Raw genomic sequence first — 18,950 nt, forward strand, 5'->3', positions numbered from 1 at the left:
GCTACTTTTAACCACAAACCCATTCATCTTGACAACTTCAGGAACGCGCATTGGCGACGTTGCCGCCCGTTACGATGGCGAACTTCAGTACGTGGTTGACTGGGGGGGCCACGAGGTTTCACCCCCGGTTTCAGTGTCTCCCAGTGGCACTCTGACCCTCACGGCACTCCTCGACCATGAAGAAACACAGCGTCTGTCCCTCATTGTAACGGCCGTGCCCATCGCTGAGCCCGAACTCGCCGCCAGCACCACAGTGGAGATCGAGGTGAGGTTTTGTGTGGTTGGCATCGTAGTATCTGAATTTCAGTATTGGTGTTGTAATAACCTCGAAATTTCATTATTATTTATTTATCTATTTGTGGTTTCAAGCTACTAGGAGAGATTGGGAAAGTCATATGCCAGAAGAACAAAAAAATAATAGTACTTTCGCAAGTCTTTAAATTCTTGGACTCATTTCATAGGTTCAAGATGTGAACGACGAAGCCCCGGCGTTTGAGAGCGAGACTTACTACGTGTCTGTCGCCGAGAATACTCCCTCAGGTTCCAATGTTGTTAAAGGTATGTGCGGCTGTGTTAATGTTTATCGAAATATTTGCTAATTGCTTGTGAAATTATCTGTAAGTATATTAAGGGAAAAGAAGAGATTGTATATTTATTGCATATGTAGATGGGTTAGTATACTGTGTGTGTCATATAGATGTATATAATGGTGACTACGTGAACTATGGAACCTATGTTAACTTGGGTACTTCATGCATTCTTTTGCAATTCTCTACCACAGTATTCGCCAAGGATAAGGACACCGGGAGCAACGCCGAGGTCCGCTACACCTTGGAGGAGCAGTCGCCCCTTCTGGAGGAACCTCTCTTCACCCTCGACCCTTACTCCGGATGGCTCTCCCTCAACCAAGAGCTCGACGCTGAGACCAAGTCCAAATATGAGCTCAAGGTCGGTGGAATGCTTTTTGTAATACTCATGTCATTTGTATGATTCTTATTTACATTTTTTGGTTTTTTCTTTCGTATTGTTTTGTATATATTTTGGTAATTTGTTTGATTTTCATTTTTTGTTTGTTTTCTCTTACTGTTTTGTTTGTTTGTTTCTATATTTCTCTATTTGTCTTTCTATCGATGTATATGTATACTTATATATACTTTAATTTTCTTTTCTTTTTTGCCTTCTATGGGGGATGAATAACAAAGGGTACAATGGTTGTTAGAGCGCATTTTATTTCTTGATTTCAGGTGATTGCCAAGGATAACGGGAGCCCTCAGCGCAGTTCGACGGCGACCATAATGATTGACGTCATAGATTATAACGACAATCCTCCCCAGTTTGTGAAAGATGAATATCGGTCAGCAGGTGAGATAAAGTGAAAATTCATTTGGGAGATCGTCAGTAATTTTTTTTTTTTTTTTTTTTTTTTTAGGTTAAATGTACAAGGGAACTGTTTCAGTATTTCTTTTTTTTTTTTCGTCTCAATAGTTGCTTACCTGTAATGACAATTTCTCTCCCCATTGTATTTTTACTTTTCATATAAGATCCACAGCCTTTACCAGCCACCGTCTCTTCCTTTTCCAGTGCGCGAGGATGCACTACCAGGGACTGTCGTCGTTCAGCTCGAAGTTCAGGACTACGACCTGGGAGGAGGGGCGCTGGACGGAGAGGTAGACCAGGGCATCATCTACTACCTCACCGCCGGCAACGCCCTCCAGCACTTCCATGTCCGAAGCGGCGGCCAGATCTACGTGGCCAAGAAGCTGGACCGGGAAGTGGTCGACCAGTATGCCTTGGAAGTAACCGCTACCGACGGGGTGTTCGTTGCTAAGGCCTGGGTCTTCATAGAGATTCAGGATGTGAATGGTGAGTGTGGGAGGATTGTTTCTGTGTTGTACTGTTTCTTTTTCTGTGTAATTTTCTGCCATGGTTCATAGAGATACTTTCCTGTAAGTTAAGATAGGTAAATGGCATATTAAGTTGTGTATATACCTGTTCATCTGATTTTCCTTACATGAACTTTTTTTCAGATAATGGTCCCATGTGTACAACGCCCCTGTACCGCCACACCATCAGCGAGGCAGCTCTCCCTGGCACCTACTTACTGAGAGTGACAGCCACAGACAAAGACTTAACTTCCACACCACAGTTCTACGTCACAGGGCAGGGTGCAGGGAGCTTTGTCATGGACCAGGAAACGGGACAGCTGACGGTCGCGAAACAGCTAGACAGGGAAACGCAGTCCCAGTTCTCGTTGAAGGCTATAGTTAAGGACGGGACCAATGAGGAATGGCAGTGCACGTGCCAGGTGGAGATTCAGATAACGGACGTGAATGACAATGCTCCTGTGTTCAGTATGCCGAGTTACAGTATTAACGTACCTGAAAACTCCCCTGAGAACCTGCTCTTATTGAAGATACATGCAGCAGATCCTGATAAAGGTACATATTTCTGGCACTTTTGAAATGGCTCAAAAATAGAGTTGCTAAATTACTTCAGAACACACTACGTTTCCTATATAAAGATATATACATATATAAAACTGTATTTACCTATTTTACAAACGTTATTTCTTATTCCAGGAATGAACAGGAAAGTGACCTACGGCATAGAAGGAAATGATATATTTTTGATGGATCGCCAGACAGGGATCTTGAGCGTGACTCAGAGCTTGGACAGAGAAAAGCAGGCTATGTATAACCTCACTGTCATTGCAAAGGACCACGGTACACCACAGCTGTCCGCCAGAACAAACATCCTTGTGTTAGTTTCAGGTAAGTCAGATCTGGTTATCAGTGGTAATTGCCCAGGCTAGAGGTAAGAGGACAGCACCCATAGATGAGAATATTATCAGTCAATCCAGATCTCAAAACAATGTGGTTCTCCCTATAAAATATAGTCAGCAATAATCAAGAAAGATCGAAAATGTAGTATGCATCCATTGTCTGACATTGGATAGAGATGAATGAGTGTGGATAAAGTAGTGGCGTGTGAATATACATGATATATCTTGGGACCCACAAAGTGCTACTTGATGATGATACCAAATAAAAGTTTGTTTGATCATATTGCAGTATATTTGAACTTTGTCATTTTTTTTCAGATATGAACGACAATCCCCCTGAGTTTGCAAGTCACACATACTACACAACAGTGACAGAGAGTGCAACCATAGGCTCTGAAATCGTCAGAGTCTTGGCCACGTCACGAGATTCGGGAAAGAATGCTGAAATAACATACTCTATCATTGGTGGCAATGAACACCGCAAGTTTACCATCAACCCAAAGACAGGTAATGTTCATTTGCATTGAATATTGATTCAAGGGAGTCTCACTTGAAAGAAAACTTCTCTTAGAGTTCATTAGCTGCAAATAATTCATAGAACAAACAGTTCCAAAATAAAACTTTATCTTTTAACATTACCTACAAATAATTCACAATACAAACTTCAGCTCCTAAATAAAACCTCATCTTTTGACAGGCGTTGTATCAGTGATGGACCCTCTAGACTACGAGAGAGCCCACAACTACCAGCTGACCGTTCAGGCTACGGATGGTGGAGAACCTCCTCTCTCCAACCACGCTACCGTCAACGTCACCATCACAGACATCAATGACAATGCGCCCATATTCCTACAGAATTCCTATTCTGCCATAGTCAACGAGGCTGCTCTGAATCGAGAGAGACTCATTCAGGTATGGTGAATTATGGTTGACTACTTTTTTTTCTATTGTTGTGGAAATTTCATTCAGATTTTGAAATGGAAAGTAAAGCTTAGGGAAGAAACTCACTCGTCTTATATTTCTCTCAAGAACCAAACTGATGTACAAGGAATAAAATGGAAATTATAGTACAATTTTATTTCAAGTTCACATAGGAATAAAGCATGAAAAACTCAATCATTTTAACAAAATTCAAGAATTTTGTAAAAGTTCAGAAGAAAAGAAAAACAATATTCATCTAAAATGAACCCAATGCCACCGGGGAAAATGAATAAAAAATGGGGGAAATGCTGTGCTCATTTTCTATATTTTTTGTGAAACATCTCAGCATATAGATGGCTCTGCTAGTGCTTAGAGTCAATTAGTACACCTTGTGACCTTACGTGATTAGAATTGGTGGGAAAAATATATATTTTAATAGTGCTATGAATATCAATGGTGTTATTTTTATTTTAACATTATAATTACTTTAGTATTATAAACATTAGTAACCACAAAATAAGATAACGTAAAATGTTTTCGTAAATCAAAGAAAAGAGTAAACGGACGAGACAGGCAGTACTCGTAATTAGCTCATTGGTGACTTAGTAAAAGTGTAGGCATCTATGTGTAAAAACAGTCACAGTGGGCATAGCACATACTTACACGTTATGCCCATCGGCATATGGTTAATACTAAAGCAGATTTACAGATCATTAATTTCCCTTACAGGTCATTGCAACAGACTTAGACAGTGAAGCTAATGGCAAGATCAGCTATGCCATAGCAAATGGAGACCCCAAGAAGCAATTCCAGATCGATCCTCAGTCAGGACACGTGTCTGTAGCTGGACCGCTTGACAGGGAGACTGTGTCATCCTACAACCTAGAGGTGATTGCCCTGGATCATGGCATTCCTCAGCGGTCCGGCTCAGTCATGCTGAACATCGAGGTCAGCGACGCCAATGACAATCCTCCCGTGTTTGTTGAGACCAACCATACTGCTTATGTTCAGGTGAGATCTTGTGTTAATCGAGAGGGAGTGAATTTGAGAAAGTAAGAGTGTGTGTGTGTGTGTGTGCGTGCGTGCGTGCGTGCGTGCGTGCGTGCGTGCGTGCGTGCGTGCGTGCGTGCGTGTGTGCGTGCGTGCGTGTGTGGCAACGCACACGTCCACATTGCTGCATGCATCGGTGTGTATGTGTGTTTGTCTGTATTGTCTTGTCTATCTGTCTTAGATAAATTGAGAGTAATTTTTCCTTGTAAATCTTTCACAGGAGGACAAACCAGTCAACCATCTGGTTTTCAAGTTTGACATCATTGACAATGATGACGAAGGCTCTGGCAATGGCAGGCCTTTCACCTTTGAGATTCGGAATGGGAATGAAAACAATGAATTCCGGATGACTCAGGATGGACACCTGCGCACCGCTACGAAGTTCAACCACATGGTCAAGGCAGACTACCATTTGCTCATAAGGGTGTACGACAACGGGCGTCCCCCACTCTTTGCAGAGACATGGATTGACGTCAAGGTTCGTGTGGCTGCTTGCTTCCATTATTATTTTTGTTTTGTTTTGATGTTTAATGATGTGCGGTCTTTAATTTCTAAAGGTATTATCATTAAATTAATTTTGAAATTTCCCTTTGCAGATCATTGAAGAGTCTCGCTACCCTCCGATGGTACTCCCTCTCTACGTGACAGTATTTGTACATACAGGAGACTACTTTGGTGGTGTCCTTGGTAAAATCAAAGCTGCAGATGAGGACCCATATGACACACTCACGTACTCTGTTATATCCAGCAACAATGGAGGAACATCTAGGTACTTCTCCATTGACCCCCGTGACGGCACTCTGTCCTCTGTGGGTGGTTTGGATGAAGGATCCTACACCGTCAATATTTCAGTAACAGATGGGAAGTTCACAACCATTGGCCAAGCGGAGACTGATGTTATCAATATTAGTGATGAAATGGTAGAGAATGCTGTTATTGTGCAACTGGGAGGGGCTACTGCAGAGGAGTTCCTTCTGTCCTACAAGCGCAGTTTCCACAGAGGTATCAAGAACCTCATGAATGTAAAGTCGAGGGACGTCATCATCCTCAGTCTCCAAAACAGTCACACAAGAACGAGACGAGATGGCAAGAAGAAAGTGAGCAAAGGAAAATATGGAACTGCAGCTGATCTTGATGTCTTATTTGCTGTAAGGAAGAATGGAGGCGCTTTCTACCCAAGAAGCCTGGTTCGTAAGAAGGTCACCTCTGGTCAGCAGACACTGGAATCGGTGCTCGGGCTGCAGGTGGTAGGTGTGGTGGAAGACGAGTGCACAGAAGATACCTGTGAGAATGGTGAGTGCAGGGAACAAGTGGTGCTGGATGACAGTCAGGTTGCCATTGTAACAGATACTAAGAGCTATGTATCTCTGCACCACCGTCATGAGTCAAAGTGTGTCTGCCCTATTGGCTTCTCTGGTGCCCGCTGTGAGATTGTCATTAACGAGTGTGCACACAACCCATGCCCCTCGTTCAAGATATGTGAACCAGATAGTTCAAGACTTGGATATATATGTGTCTGCCCAGAAGGTTTGGTTGGGGCCACATGCAGCTTGAACAAGACCAGCTGCATAGGGAGAGACACTAACCCGGAATGTTACTCTCCTGTCTCCCCGTTGTCCTTCCGAGGCAAAAGCTACGCACAGTATTCCCTCAGGAACCCAATTGAACGACACTTCTCCTTCTCTCTCTGGTTCCGCACGCTGCATCCATCAGGGAATTTGATGTTCACTGCTGGAAGAATTGATTATAGCATCCTAGAGGTAATTTGGTATTACTTGTTTTTCAGTGATTATTTAAGTAGACATGTTGATTTGATTAAAGTGAACCAAAGTTTATTGATGGGTATTGTCTGTTTTGACTATATTTCTCACATCATTAATATTTCTCTCTTCTTTACAGCTTGAGGAAGGGGAAGTCAGATACAGGTGGGACTTGGGGAGTGGTGAAGGCCTTGTAACTGTTTCATCTGTTCGAGTGGATGACGGGCAGTGGCACCACGTTGATATAGAGCGGTTTGGCAGCACAGCTGAAGTGAAGGTTGATGGCAATTTCATGGAAAAAGGAACCTCCCCTGGTTCATCCGACCTTCTCAATCTTGAAACCCCACACCTGTACCTAGGAGCAGAAGTGAGACCATGGGCAGGAGCCCAGGACCCACGGCAAGGGATGGTTGGCTGCATTGATGACCCTAGATTGGATGATACCCCCTTACCTCTGACTCATCAGGCAACCACCAAGGTGGCATCACTCACCCGCCTGGCCCACGTGGTGCAACACTGCCAGTCTGAGTTACAGCCGCCAGGTGTCTGTGGTGCTCACCCCTGTCTTAATGGTGGCACTTGTGAAGAACGCGGAGCATCGTTCATTTGCCAGTGCCATCCTCGTTTCCTTGGGTCACGTTGCGAGCTGGACTCCAATCCTTGTGCTTCCTCACCTTGTTTAAACAATGGCCACTGTGTCAACATTGAAAACACTTACAGATGTGAATGTCCAGCTCGTGTGTCAGGCCCTCGCTGCCAGTACATGTATTGCAACCCTAATCCTTGTCTGAACAGAGGAACTTGTGAGGAGGGTATTTCTGGCCCAATATGCAAGTGTCATGGGTTCACTGGAGCCTACTGTAATATTGACATCAATGAATGTGCCAAGAACCCCTGTCAGAATGGCGGCAGTTGCATCAACACGTATGGGAGCTTCCGGTGCATGTGTCCAGGAAATACTACAGGACCTTACTGTGGTGTTCACACAGTCGGACTGATCAATATTAAAATGGAGGAGGTGGGTTTACAGACATGATGCAAACTTTTTGATACTGAATAAAAATTCTGCATCAAGTTCTTTAATTTCAGTAAAACTGTCTTCATGTCCTAATTTACATCTCATTACAGATCATCTACATAGTCATTGGCATAGTGTCAGTCATCATTCTTGGCCTGATCATTGTCTTGGCAATGCACTGCCGAGAGAGGAGAGCTGCTCGCAGAAGACAGTTGATAGAGCAGACAAACCATGTTATCCTGAAACCAAAAAATACAGACAATCATAACATCTACAAGAGAAATTCTAAGATGAGCAATCTGGAAGCCTCACAGGTAAATATGCTGGAATTTGTTGTTGTTTTTTTCTACCTTTACTATATTCATTAGCACTTTACAAAAATATTTGCTGTGGTGCCTGTATTTGTGTGTTCATAACTGTGTGGATTTCATTAGGTAATTATGAAACTAAAATATTTCTTTAAACAATATTTTAATGCACTGAAGGTGATGTTTTAAGCTAGTTATAACCCTTATATGTAAAGAGTATATGATGATACTCATTTTTATTTTTGCTTTTTGTATTTTGGTACCTTTGTGCAATCTTTTAAAACTACACTTAAATTTGCAGATGTAGAAATCACATCTAGAATTTGCTTACATCACCAGATTGCCACTTTAGCTTTTTATGATTATTTGATAGAGGCTTTGCATGTGCCATAGGCTTCAAGATTATTTTACACATGCATTTCATCAATAAGTTTTGAGACATTTTTTTCCACAAACTTTGTGTAATAGTGTCTGAACTAACAGAGGTAAATCATCAAAATGTAGCCTCCTAATCATAAATAAAGGAATCAAAGGGGTTGAATCCAATACAATAATCCCCCAAGCATATCTAAATAGCCCTGCTCATGTCTTGGCATAAAAGTCTGTATTTTGATGAAGTACCGCACTTCCTCCCAAAGCAGCCCCGTCAGGTCATGATTGTTGTGTTGGCTGCGCCTTACTGTTGTGTTGGCTTGTATGTGTTGCAGAATCCGCACGGTTGCACGCCTCGCCCCGACTCCTACCCCACTAGTCCTAGTGAACCTGCGTACATGCCGCTAAACAACTTTGACACCATCCGTAGCTACGGCTCAGCTGGGGATGAGCTAGAGAACCTTCCACAGTACTCCCGGGACTTTGTTCAAAACATATCCAAGCCCAACAGCCTCCACCATCACCACCACCTCCACACCCCCCAGATTAACCCTCTTGGGACCCCCCGGGGCTCCACCCTGGGCTCCACCCTGGGCTCCACCCTGGGCTCGCCAGGATCCACTTTGGCAGCAGATACAGACAGTTTGCATAAACCGTGGAAGGATGCACTTGCACATAATCTGAAGGACACCTACTATGAGAATGCCAAGATCCAAAATGGTTTGTATTGTGCACGTCTTCATTCTCTTTCTTGCTGGGGCTAGAGCTCATCCTCTCAAGCCTTAATTTCTTTGCAATCGGAAACTGGCAATAAAATTTCTATGATATGTTCCCAAAGTTTATAAAGTAAAAAAAGAGAAAAAAAAATACTGTTTTTGCTTTTGATTTCAGTTTTTTTTATGATGTCAGGGTTCAAGTTGTTTTTTATTTTTGATTTTTTGATTGCAAGGCAGGAAAATATATTACAAAAATGTCACTGTTCCATAATGGCAGGAGAATACATAAAAAATGTCCAGGTTCCACAATGGCACGAAAATATATAAAGTAAATATGTCTTTGGCCTAAATGCCTTTTGTTGATGGGGAGAATCATGCCAGCTGCTGTCTTGTTCTCGCCAGATGTAAAGTTCCGTCAGGGTGAGTACATGAGCCTCAAGAAACTAAGTGTTGATGGCAGCACCAGGGATGATGCGAGTGTGCGGTCTGGGGCCTCAATGGACGATCTGCCAGGTGAGTTCCGTCGGCCTCCTCTTTTCGTCTTCATCTTTCTCTCTCTCTGTTCTGTTGGTCAAGTTCAGAATGTTAATAAAAGCCCAAAATTGTAGCATGAATTTAAACATTGTTATTAGTGCATCATGCATATTATAAATGTGTCTTAGCATATGTTGCAGACTGAGTAGCATGTTTGCGCTTGCTTGTATGTGCTTTTTATATTATTTTTTACACTAGCACTTCTTTAATTTTAAGATGTTGTTATTAGTCTTAGGTAAAATGAGCAGAAGTACCTATAAAATTACCTTGTTCACTCTAGGAGTGGGAGGAGAACATTACAGTTCTTGTTACATTAAAGGTCATAACACTTACAGTACCCACCTCTAGCTTGAGGATTCTGTCACCTTTGTCATTGTATAGATCTGTAAATGAAATATGTGCCTTCCTTAAATAAACAGTGTATGGAGTTATAAGTAATACGTAAGGTCTCTTCATCAGTAAATAAATAATTTGCGGTATATATTTATTTATTTTATTTATTAAGCTATTTTCTTAAGTTATCATATGTACAGTATTCATTCATTCTTTGCAAGCTGCTCTTTTAAACTAAAATGTTCTGTGTAGCATGAGTCTTCTTTAGTTCAAAATAACTGATAACATCAACATTTCTTTTCAATAATGTTTTTGCGATTAAACTTATTTTATGTTACATTTTTAAATGATTTTAACATGGTCAAAAGAAGTGATTCAACATAAGCTTTTAGGAAGATTACAAGAAAAAGTTTACACAAACATCATTATCTAATCTTAAAACTGATTAGTCTCCTTGATGAGGATAATTGACAGTCGAGAATTTGTGTTAAAAAAAAAGACATGTTATACAGATGTTGTGTTCTACAGAAAATCTGTGAGTTCATTATAGGTAACTACAGTAAAAAAAAAAAAAAAATTAGGGAATGGGATTTTATTCTTTTTAGTTTGAAGTTACATACATAATATGTAGAGGGTTCTTTTCTCTCCTTTTTTTTTTTTTCTATTTCTTTTAGGCATTATATCTCACATGACAGACTGGCCATACTGAACTCATCATTCCTCTTCCCCTTTAACGCTGAATTTAAAATGCCCCTTTTGTTGATACAGTTCTCTACACGTGTGTACTGAATCTGTATTTAAATACTTAAAATACTTAACCCCCTTGTAAAACAGTACTGACATCTGTTTAGTACCTTCTGTGATCATCTTATTAGTGATCCATTCTTAATTTCGGACTTCGTGTTAAATACTTCCACTTCCATATCTCCCTGTGCTTGCTTCGGCACCGTCCTCACAACACAGGGAATGACGGATTACTAAATTCCTCCTTAAATCCTGTTGTAAAGTGACATGTACTTATTCATAGTTGTAAATATATTGTGAATAAGGTGATAGGATGCCAGATTAGAATCATCATCCGCACAAGGAATTAGCTTCAAAGAAAGGGTGACAGATGCTGTAAGTGTGAGGGTGAAAGTGTTATGATCCATTTGCTTCTGCTGTGCTTTAGATCTCAACAGCACATGGGTATATGCATCTGTGCTGTATGTAGATGTAAGAAAAGAAAAAGAAAATGGCTTTCTTCCAGCAGCATTATGATTGCTGTAAAAGTATTGACAAATTATTTGTGTCTGCTGCTTCCATCTAAAATGCGAGGAATCCAAATAAACTCTTACTGTTCTGTGCATGTTGGAAGCAGACACTTGTATGTGCATAATTGGTCCTCATTGATCTAATAAAGCAGTAATTTGATATGCCCATTCAAGGTTAAAATCAAGATTAAACAAAAAAAAAAGAGTTGCCATGCCCCCTTCCCCAAATTTAAAAAATAATGACATGACCATCATAAATATAGCCTGGATATGATGCCAAAGAATGAGGGCCAATTTTCTTTTTCTCCTTTCTTTTGTGACTTGTGTTGTGACTAACCTGTGTCCCGGTGTCCACGTGGTGGCAGGCTACCATTGGGATTGCTCGGATTGGGCGCGACCCTCCCAGAACCCACTTCCCAACATCATGGAAGTTCCCGGAGGAGAAGTGAGAGATTCCTCCTCATACCATTCCAATGAGTCTAACGAATCTATAGTAGTGAAGCCAGCAGAAAATCAGCCTTTGATGCCCCCAGGTAGGCTTGATAGATGATGGAGAATATCCCACTTTTTATTTTTATTTTATTTATTTTTTTATTATTCTTTTTTTTTCCCCCACTTTTGTTTTTACAGTGTTATTTTTTCAGGTAAGATATATTACAGTGATTTTAAGAGCATCTTTGTCGTTTCATTAACTTGGTTCATGATGATGGTTGGTGAGAGAGATTTGCAAGACAATATTTTCATAGGCAAAGATATCCTGATTTAACCCCCTTGCTGATGGGTTAAAGGTAATTGTGCAATTCCAACAAATAAACATATTTTTGGTAAATGTGCAGTTTCAGAAACTGTTTTGCCATATAAAAGTAGCTGGGAATTATAATTAAAGAGCAATGCAATTGTCCTTTTACTATATGGCAGTCTTGTGCAACCTACAACTCTCTCAGACTTTCAGTGCAGATAGAAATTATTAACCTATAATTCAACACTTAGGCAGAAGCCAGATTCATAAATTTACCTGACATTAATCTAAAATTCCTAAAACCTCCATTCAGAGAGAGAGAGAGAGAGAGAGAGAGATGCCTTGATACTTTTTAGATGTAGGACAATAGATCCAAGATAGACTTTTATTAATGAAAGCTAGTAGCTAGCAAAGGCTTTGTTTCTCATCATCCGATATTTTTAGTTGATAATTTTTTAAAGTATATTCATTTACACAATTATTCTTTATATATATATATATATATATATATATAATTCCATACAATACGTCCTGGTAACTAGCATGATATATATAGTATGTATGTGTGGTCTTCCAAAACACAAGCCTTGCTTAGAAGTCCTTTGTTCCGAATGGTTGCACACCCCCACTTTACTGTATGGGACTTGTTGAGTATGGATAAAGCGGTAGTTGCTAGACATGCAAGTGCTATTACGGGGTCCAACTGCGAGGAGTTAGCTATACAGTCTTCATCTCAGAAGTTATTCATTGTCTTTCAGATCTTTCTCATCATTTATCAGTGTTTGGTTATTTATTTTACTTTATCAGATATTTAAGGCACTCAATTCAGTATGTAAATAATTTTTAAATATAAAAGTAAATACAATGATAACTGAACTTCAAAGTACATTAACCAAGGTATACACAGTGCATGGTAAACGTGGTACTGCAGATTTAGTAAGAATGAATCAGGGAAGATTTCCCTTTTGATGAGATCCCCTGGAGAGAAACTCATTACCAATTTTGAATTGCAGTGGAGGGCCCAGTAGATCCTGGTAGAGATATGGAGACCTTGCCAGCAGATGAGCTTGTAAGTGAGTGTGGTACTGAATTCGAGCTTGAGTCCCGACCTGACCTAGATACCTCACAGTTACTCGACCCCAATTCTGACGCAGGGGCCGAGTCTGACACTTCACTCTTCATTCCCCAACCTCAAAGGTATAGTAGAATAGCTTTAGACTTCATACAAGACAGATGAATATTTATTTACCCTTGTTTTGAGCTTGTAAGATAATTATTGTAATGCATGTGAACTTTTTTATTATTATTAATTTTATGGAAGGAAGTAATAAAAAGAAAAGGGGTTTTATTCGATTCAGTCTCAAGAATTGACTTAACTAATTGGGACTGGAAACTTAGCTACAGATTTGAAGTTTGATAGATATATATAAATATATTATATTGAAATTTTGTTTTTTTAACAGCATAAGGAGGCAAAGAAAGTTTCATGTAATTCATTATCATTTAAATCCACTCTCCTTTTCCAGATATGAAACTCACCCAAACCAGTATCTCCCACGTTACCAAGTGGGAAGTGAAACGGAAACAGACGATGAGAGGGGGAAGTTGCTGAACACACTTGATGATCCCTACAGTGTAGTCTACAGGCCTCCACCAATCAACCATCTCCCAGAGGACCGCGATGGTGCCACATACTCTCCTTACAGAGTTCGGAGCAATCGCAGGCATGACACCGTTAAACGCTTTAGTGAATTCGGAGCAGATATATCCGTGATTTCTGGCATGGAAGACGAAGAGGAAGGAGCCTCCTTGTGGGGTGGTGCAGCATCCAATACATCTGCATCTGACCTGGACAATGTCTGTGATATTGAGGACTCAGAAGTCAACTCAGAGTTTGAGAATGACGACAAAATTAAGAAATAGATTTGATGGATACTAGATTTTTTAAAAAACAAAACGGAAGAAAAAAATAAATCCAAGTGAAAGCGCACAAATAGTTTAAACCAAGGAAAGGTGTACAGGTGTCTTTAAAAAGTACTTTTAGGAATATGACTGAAAAATGGAAAAGAAAAGGATATTTTAGGATAATGGTATTCTCATTAGTGTCTGTGGAAATGTGTCAAGTGGATTCTTTTGTGAATTACAGCTGCCATTTCTTAGTGCCTGTAAGCTGACTAAGGTTACATAGGGATTCCTTTTAAGTGTTATGTATATCTTCCAGTGTGCCTAAAATCCAAGGTTTTCAATGATACACGAGGACATAGAAAAGGTTCCAGATATTTTCTGAAGTGAACCTGCATTTTGATTTCCTTGGGCAAAGTGCCAATTTCTATCAAAGTTTCCAAAAGAGAAAATCTAGACAAGTGTGTGGTATAGATGCATTATACTTTAGTCAATAGCACTGGAGATGATAGAAGTTTGTCTGCGAACAAGTGACAAGATGTCTCCCTTGATTATTTAGATTCTCAAGGCTATTGGTGCTACTCTGAACTGCGCGACTCATGCCAGCAGATGGATCAGTCTGCTAGTACTTAGAAGTCGCCTGTGTAAAACAGTGACTGTAAATAAGTACTGTAAATAAAAAAAAAAAAAGTGGTCATTGTAAATAATTTCCAAAATGTGTTCCACAGAATGTTTATATTTTTTCCAGTGTGAACTGACAGGGTTAGATTCTTCAGGTAAGGTGTCAAGCTGCCTGTGAAGATTCTTGGTAACTAACCAGTCACAGATTGGGCTGAATGACTGACTAGTCCATGTTAGAAATAGGTAATATGTAATGCATTTTTTGCATTTTATTGTATCATTATTGGTACTACATTTTGGTATTTTAGTTTCATTTATATGTCTCATTTTATCACTGACTCCTTATTTCATTATTCATAGGATGATAGATTAAAATATGATTTGTGTTTACACAAAGTCATTGGAGATTTTTCTTTTCTTACTGTGACATATGTGAAATGTTTAGAAACTATTGATTGTATTTATTTTAATAGAACTGATTGCATTTAAAATGGAAGACTTCCCTCCTGTTTAAGGTGGCAGTTTATTGTGTCCTTAAGTGTCCTTGTGCAAAGAGCATAGGAGAGAGTTGGTGTTGTGGCCAGGCAGTGCCGGATGCCCATCTAGCCGTAGTGGGGTTTGTCCTGCAGTTGCCATGATGACCTGGAATGATGCTTGTTGCTAAACTTGATTAACATGAATTGAGCAGCTTTTATATATATACATATTTATATATATATATAAACTTTTAAAAATATTACTTCTGTAATTTTTATGTATTTTATTGACAATGATATCTTAATTAATCCAATCAAGCATAGACAATTCTCCAAAACTGCTTCCCAAAACAGGCTTCCTACATAACCAAGGAACGTTTTTGTAAACATAATTAAATATTCAAATTACTTGTACGTTGGAACTGGAGATGTAAGTTCACCTCTTTTATTTACTCGGTTTGACATGTGACATGATCAGTAAAACAAGTTTTTTTTTTAATGTTATCCATATTAATCTATTATTTTTTCTGGAACTAACAAAGAAATCCCTGTTTATAATATCGAAGGACTGATTACTGACCATGTCATGAACATTGTGCTTTGCAATCCTACCAGCTGTCATATCCTCTGTACCATTCCGTTCCTGATAGGTTATTGTACTAACCGAAGTACTTGTGATAATAGCTATACTCTGTAGAGGAGGGATTCATATTTTTAATGTGAACTAATACAGGAGTAACGGTTATATTAAAACAGTTTTATGAATAATTGTATGGTTGCTTTGGCAGCTATTGTTTTATACAGATTTTGTAAATAAACTTGTAATAACTTGTTAGTGGTATTTATTCAAGCCAGAATTGCACTATCTGAAGTGTTCTGAATACAAGCTATATCAGATTTGTATGTTCTGTGAGATAAGAGCCTTTGTCTTTTAAGAGTATTTCTTCTATTATTGTAGTTCTTTCAGTGAACAAGATGGACTTCACTGTATGTATGTGTGTGTGTGTGTGTGTGTGTGTGTGTGTGTGTGTGTGTGTGTGTGTGTGTGTGTGTGTGTCTGTCTGTGTGTCTGTGTGTCTGTGTGTCTGTGTGTCTGTGTGTCTGTGTGTCTGTGTGTCTGTGTGTCTGTGTGTCTGTGTGTCTGTCTGTCTGTCTGTCTGTCTGTCTGTCTGTCTGTCTGTCTGTCTGTCTGTCTGTCTGTCTGTCTGTCTGTCTGTCTGTCTGTCTGTCTGTCTGTCTGTCTGTCTGTCTGTCTGTCTGTCTGTCTGTCTGTCTGTCTGTGTCTGTGTCTGTCTAAATCTCAGAGTCTGTGCATGTGCATATGTGTGTGCATATACATGATAAACAATTTATGAAGAGAACTGCAATTATACTAATTATATTGCATCAGGCCCACAAGAGGAACTAGGTATGACACCTCTGTTCAAGTTCTTCACTAGAATATGGAAAAAAATATTATGGCATATCGCCAGATATGATTAACAGTTAATATTTTACACATTTTTATCTTTTATAAAATATCCTCTTTCCTTGAATATGTATGTTTAGTATTAACATATCTAGTTTTAATATTACTCGTTAATATCACAAGAGTATACGCTAATTAATAATATTAAGAAAATCAGTGGAGAGTGGAATAACAAGAAATTAATTCTTAACTTAATGCAACTGCCTGCCGTCTGTATAGTGAATAGAGGCAGAGACTAATAAAAGAAGACAGTAGTGCAAAGTTATGACCATGCAGCATATATTATCTAGATACTGAATTATTGCTGTGATATTATTCACTGTTTTTTAATGATTATCACAATGAAAGCTTATGATATGATTTAGCTAAGGGTTAGAGTCTGACTCCAAAGTTTAACAGATCTGGGTCACTGTGTATGATAACATAATCTATCTATTTATCTATTGAAATTTTATGCATGGACTGAATATGCAGATGGTTTTAGTGGCATTTAAAATATAGTAACTTATATATAGAGTACATTCGCTGAGGAATTAATACTGTCTTTCAAGATACAAAGAAGGGAAAAAATAATTTGTATTGAACTGCAGATTTTAACTAATTAGCCTGACAAAATGATGATCAACAAAGAAAAAAAATGTCATCACAATAATAATTAAATTGCAAAAAGACATTAAGTAATCAGATAATGGAGACTTATTCATTATTAAAGAAAAGAGAAGCATCTTAATCTGACTTTTGTTAATGGGTCAAGCAAAAATATCTGAGTTGATTGGTATTCACTGAAAAGTAATGGAAACATTATATATATATATATATATATATATATATATATATATATATATATATATATATATATATATATACCGGTATATAGTGAAAGAGAGAGAGAGAGAGAGAGAGAGAAATATAGAGATAGAGATAGAGATAGAGATAGAGATAGAGATAGAGATAGAGATAGAGATATAAATATACACATATAAATATACACATATAAATATACACATAAATATACACATATAAATATACACATATAAATATACACATAAATATACACATATAAATATACACATAAGAATATACACATAAAAATATACACATATAAATATACACATATAAATATACACATATAAATATACACATATAAATATACACATATAAATATACACATATAAATATACACATATAAATATACACATATAAATATACACATATAAATATACACATATAAATATACACATATAAATATACACATATAAATATACACATATAAATATACACATATAAATATACACATATAAATATACACATATAAATATACACATATAAATATACACATATAAATATACACATATAAATATACACATATAAATATACACATATAAATATACACATACAAATATACACATACAAATATACACATACAAATATACACATACAAATATACACATACAAATATACACATACAAATATACACATACTAATATACACATACAAATATACACATACAAATATACACATACAAATATACACATACAAATATCCACATACAAATATCCACATACAAATATACACATACAAATATACACATACAAATATACACATACAAATATACACATACAAATATACACATATAAATATACACATATAAATATACGCATATAAATATATACATATATATACATATATATACATATATACACATATATATACATATATATACATATATACACATATATTTGCATATATCAATATATGCATATATACATGTATACATATATACATATATACATACATATATATACATACATATAAATGCATACATATGTGTGGAATTCATGTTGAACAAATTGCAAGTTGAACAACAAAGGGAAGTACAGGAAAACACACGAATATATACATATATTTATATATATATATATACATATATACATATATAGTATACATATATATGCATATACACACACACACACATATATATATATATATATATATATATATATATATATATATATATACACACACATATACATATATATAATATACATATATGTTCATATACATATATACTTTTTTTTGTTTTGTTTTTTATATGGCAGTGTCACCCTTGCCTGATTGGATGCCCTTACTAATCAACCGCGGTTCGGCGCGCTAACACCTGTGCCGCGGCGGCAACTTCCCCTATAACACCTGCGTTTGACCTCTCACGGAGATATGCCGTGTTCACGAGTCAGCAGTCAGAGCGCAGACATTTTTACGACCGCCGCGACGGGACCACGAGGGTCGGAGTCCAACTAACCACTGGACCATCGCGGCAGTCATATATATATATATATATATATATATATATATATATATATATATATATATATATATATATATATATATATTTGTATATATATATGTATATATAATATATATATACATTTACATTTATATATTTACACACATATACTTATATATATACTCTGTGAAGTTAGAAGACTAAGCAAAGAACAGAGATACTAAATGATGGATATGTGCTCTACTAGAGAGGTAAACCCCTGCAAGCAGGAATTAGGGGAAGTTTCTTAGTTCTCAAACGTTTAGAAACAAATGTCGTGGAATTCTATAGTATAAGCGAAAAACTGGCTTCAGTAACAATAAAACTAAACCATAGGTACAACTTAGAGACTGTTCAAGTCTATGCTCTAACCT

General features: G+C 37.7%; 1 protein-coding gene across 1 annotated transcript in view; it reads left to right on the top strand.

Annotated features, from left to right (window-relative positions):
* The window catches only part of LOC125038769 (fat-like cadherin-related tumor suppressor homolog), a 26,435-nt gene extending 10,818 nt beyond the window's left edge, over nt 1-15,617 (top strand). Inside the window, exons 21-38 of the mRNA XM_047632358.1 lie at nt 42-265; nt 462-558; nt 782-948; nt 1,245-1,362; nt 1,582-1,863; nt 2,028-2,438; nt 2,580-2,771; nt 3,101-3,289; nt 3,480-3,694; nt 4,433-4,714; nt 4,974-5,231; nt 5,350-6,513; nt 6,653-7,531; nt 7,642-7,845; nt 8,547-8,931; nt 9,330-9,440; nt 12,800-12,983; nt 13,313-15,617. Coding sequence (XP_047488314.1) covers nt 42-265; nt 462-558; nt 782-948; nt 1,245-1,362; nt 1,582-1,863; nt 2,028-2,438; nt 2,580-2,771; nt 3,101-3,289; nt 3,480-3,694; nt 4,433-4,714; nt 4,974-5,231; nt 5,350-6,513; nt 6,653-7,531; nt 7,642-7,845; nt 8,547-8,931; nt 9,330-9,440; nt 12,800-12,983; nt 13,313-13,709 — 5,759 coding nt within the window. The 3' untranslated portion in view covers nt 13,710-15,617. The remainder of the gene's footprint in view (nt 1-41; nt 266-461; nt 559-781; nt 949-1,244; nt 1,363-1,581; nt 1,864-2,027; nt 2,439-2,579; nt 2,772-3,100; nt 3,290-3,479; nt 3,695-4,432; nt 4,715-4,973; nt 5,232-5,349; nt 6,514-6,652; nt 7,532-7,641; nt 7,846-8,546; nt 8,932-9,329; nt 9,441-12,799; nt 12,984-13,312) is intronic.
* Nucleotides 15,618-18,950: the final 3,333 nt, after the last annotated feature.

Source organism: Penaeus chinensis, chromosome 25, assembly GCF_019202785.1.
Source record: "Penaeus chinensis breed Huanghai No. 1 chromosome 25, ASM1920278v2, whole genome shotgun sequence".
In the NCBI taxonomy this organism is placed as follows: domain Eukaryota; kingdom Metazoa; phylum Arthropoda; class Malacostraca; order Decapoda; family Penaeidae; genus Penaeus; species Penaeus chinensis.